Source organism: Eurypyga helias, unplaced genomic scaffold, assembly GCF_000690775.1.
Source record: "Eurypyga helias isolate BGI_N326 unplaced genomic scaffold, ASM69077v1 scaffold45089, whole genome shotgun sequence".
NCBI lineage: Eukaryota > Metazoa > Chordata > Aves > Eurypygiformes > Eurypygidae > Eurypyga > Eurypyga helias.
In genome coordinates, this window is record NW_010270921.1 from 1 (window position 1) to 256 (window position 256).

Sequence of the window (256 nt, forward strand, 5' to 3'; positions counted from 1 at the left end):
GGCATCCCAGGGAGCCGCTGCCTGCTCCTCCCAGCTCCCGCCTCTCCTTGCAGAGGGCTTCTCCAGCAGCCGGGATGCCATCACCGACGACGACCTCCTGCACGTCTCGGAGCAGCTTTACCAGGCAGATCGCAATAAAGCCCGCCCGACCGACATCACCCTCAACCCCCAGTACCAGGCATCCCCCGACGAGACGGGTGACCAGGAGGACCGCTCCCCGCAGCCGTGAGTGTCCGGCAACCTTGCAGGGTGGCCA

At 66.8% G+C, this 256-nt stretch overlaps 1 protein-coding gene across 1 annotated transcript in view; it reads left to right on the top strand.

Annotated features, from left to right (window-relative positions):
• Positions 1 to 53: 53 nt before the first annotated feature.
• Positions 54 to 256, top strand: part of ENDOU (endonuclease, polyU-specific) — a gene marked incomplete at its 5' end in the record, with an annotated part of 2,131 nt that continues 1,928 nt past the window's right edge. Inside the window, one exon of the mRNA XM_010158630.1 lies at positions 54 to 225. Within this exon, the coding sequence (XP_010156932.1) occupies positions 54 to 225 (172 nt within the window). The remainder of the gene's footprint in view (positions 226 to 256) is intronic.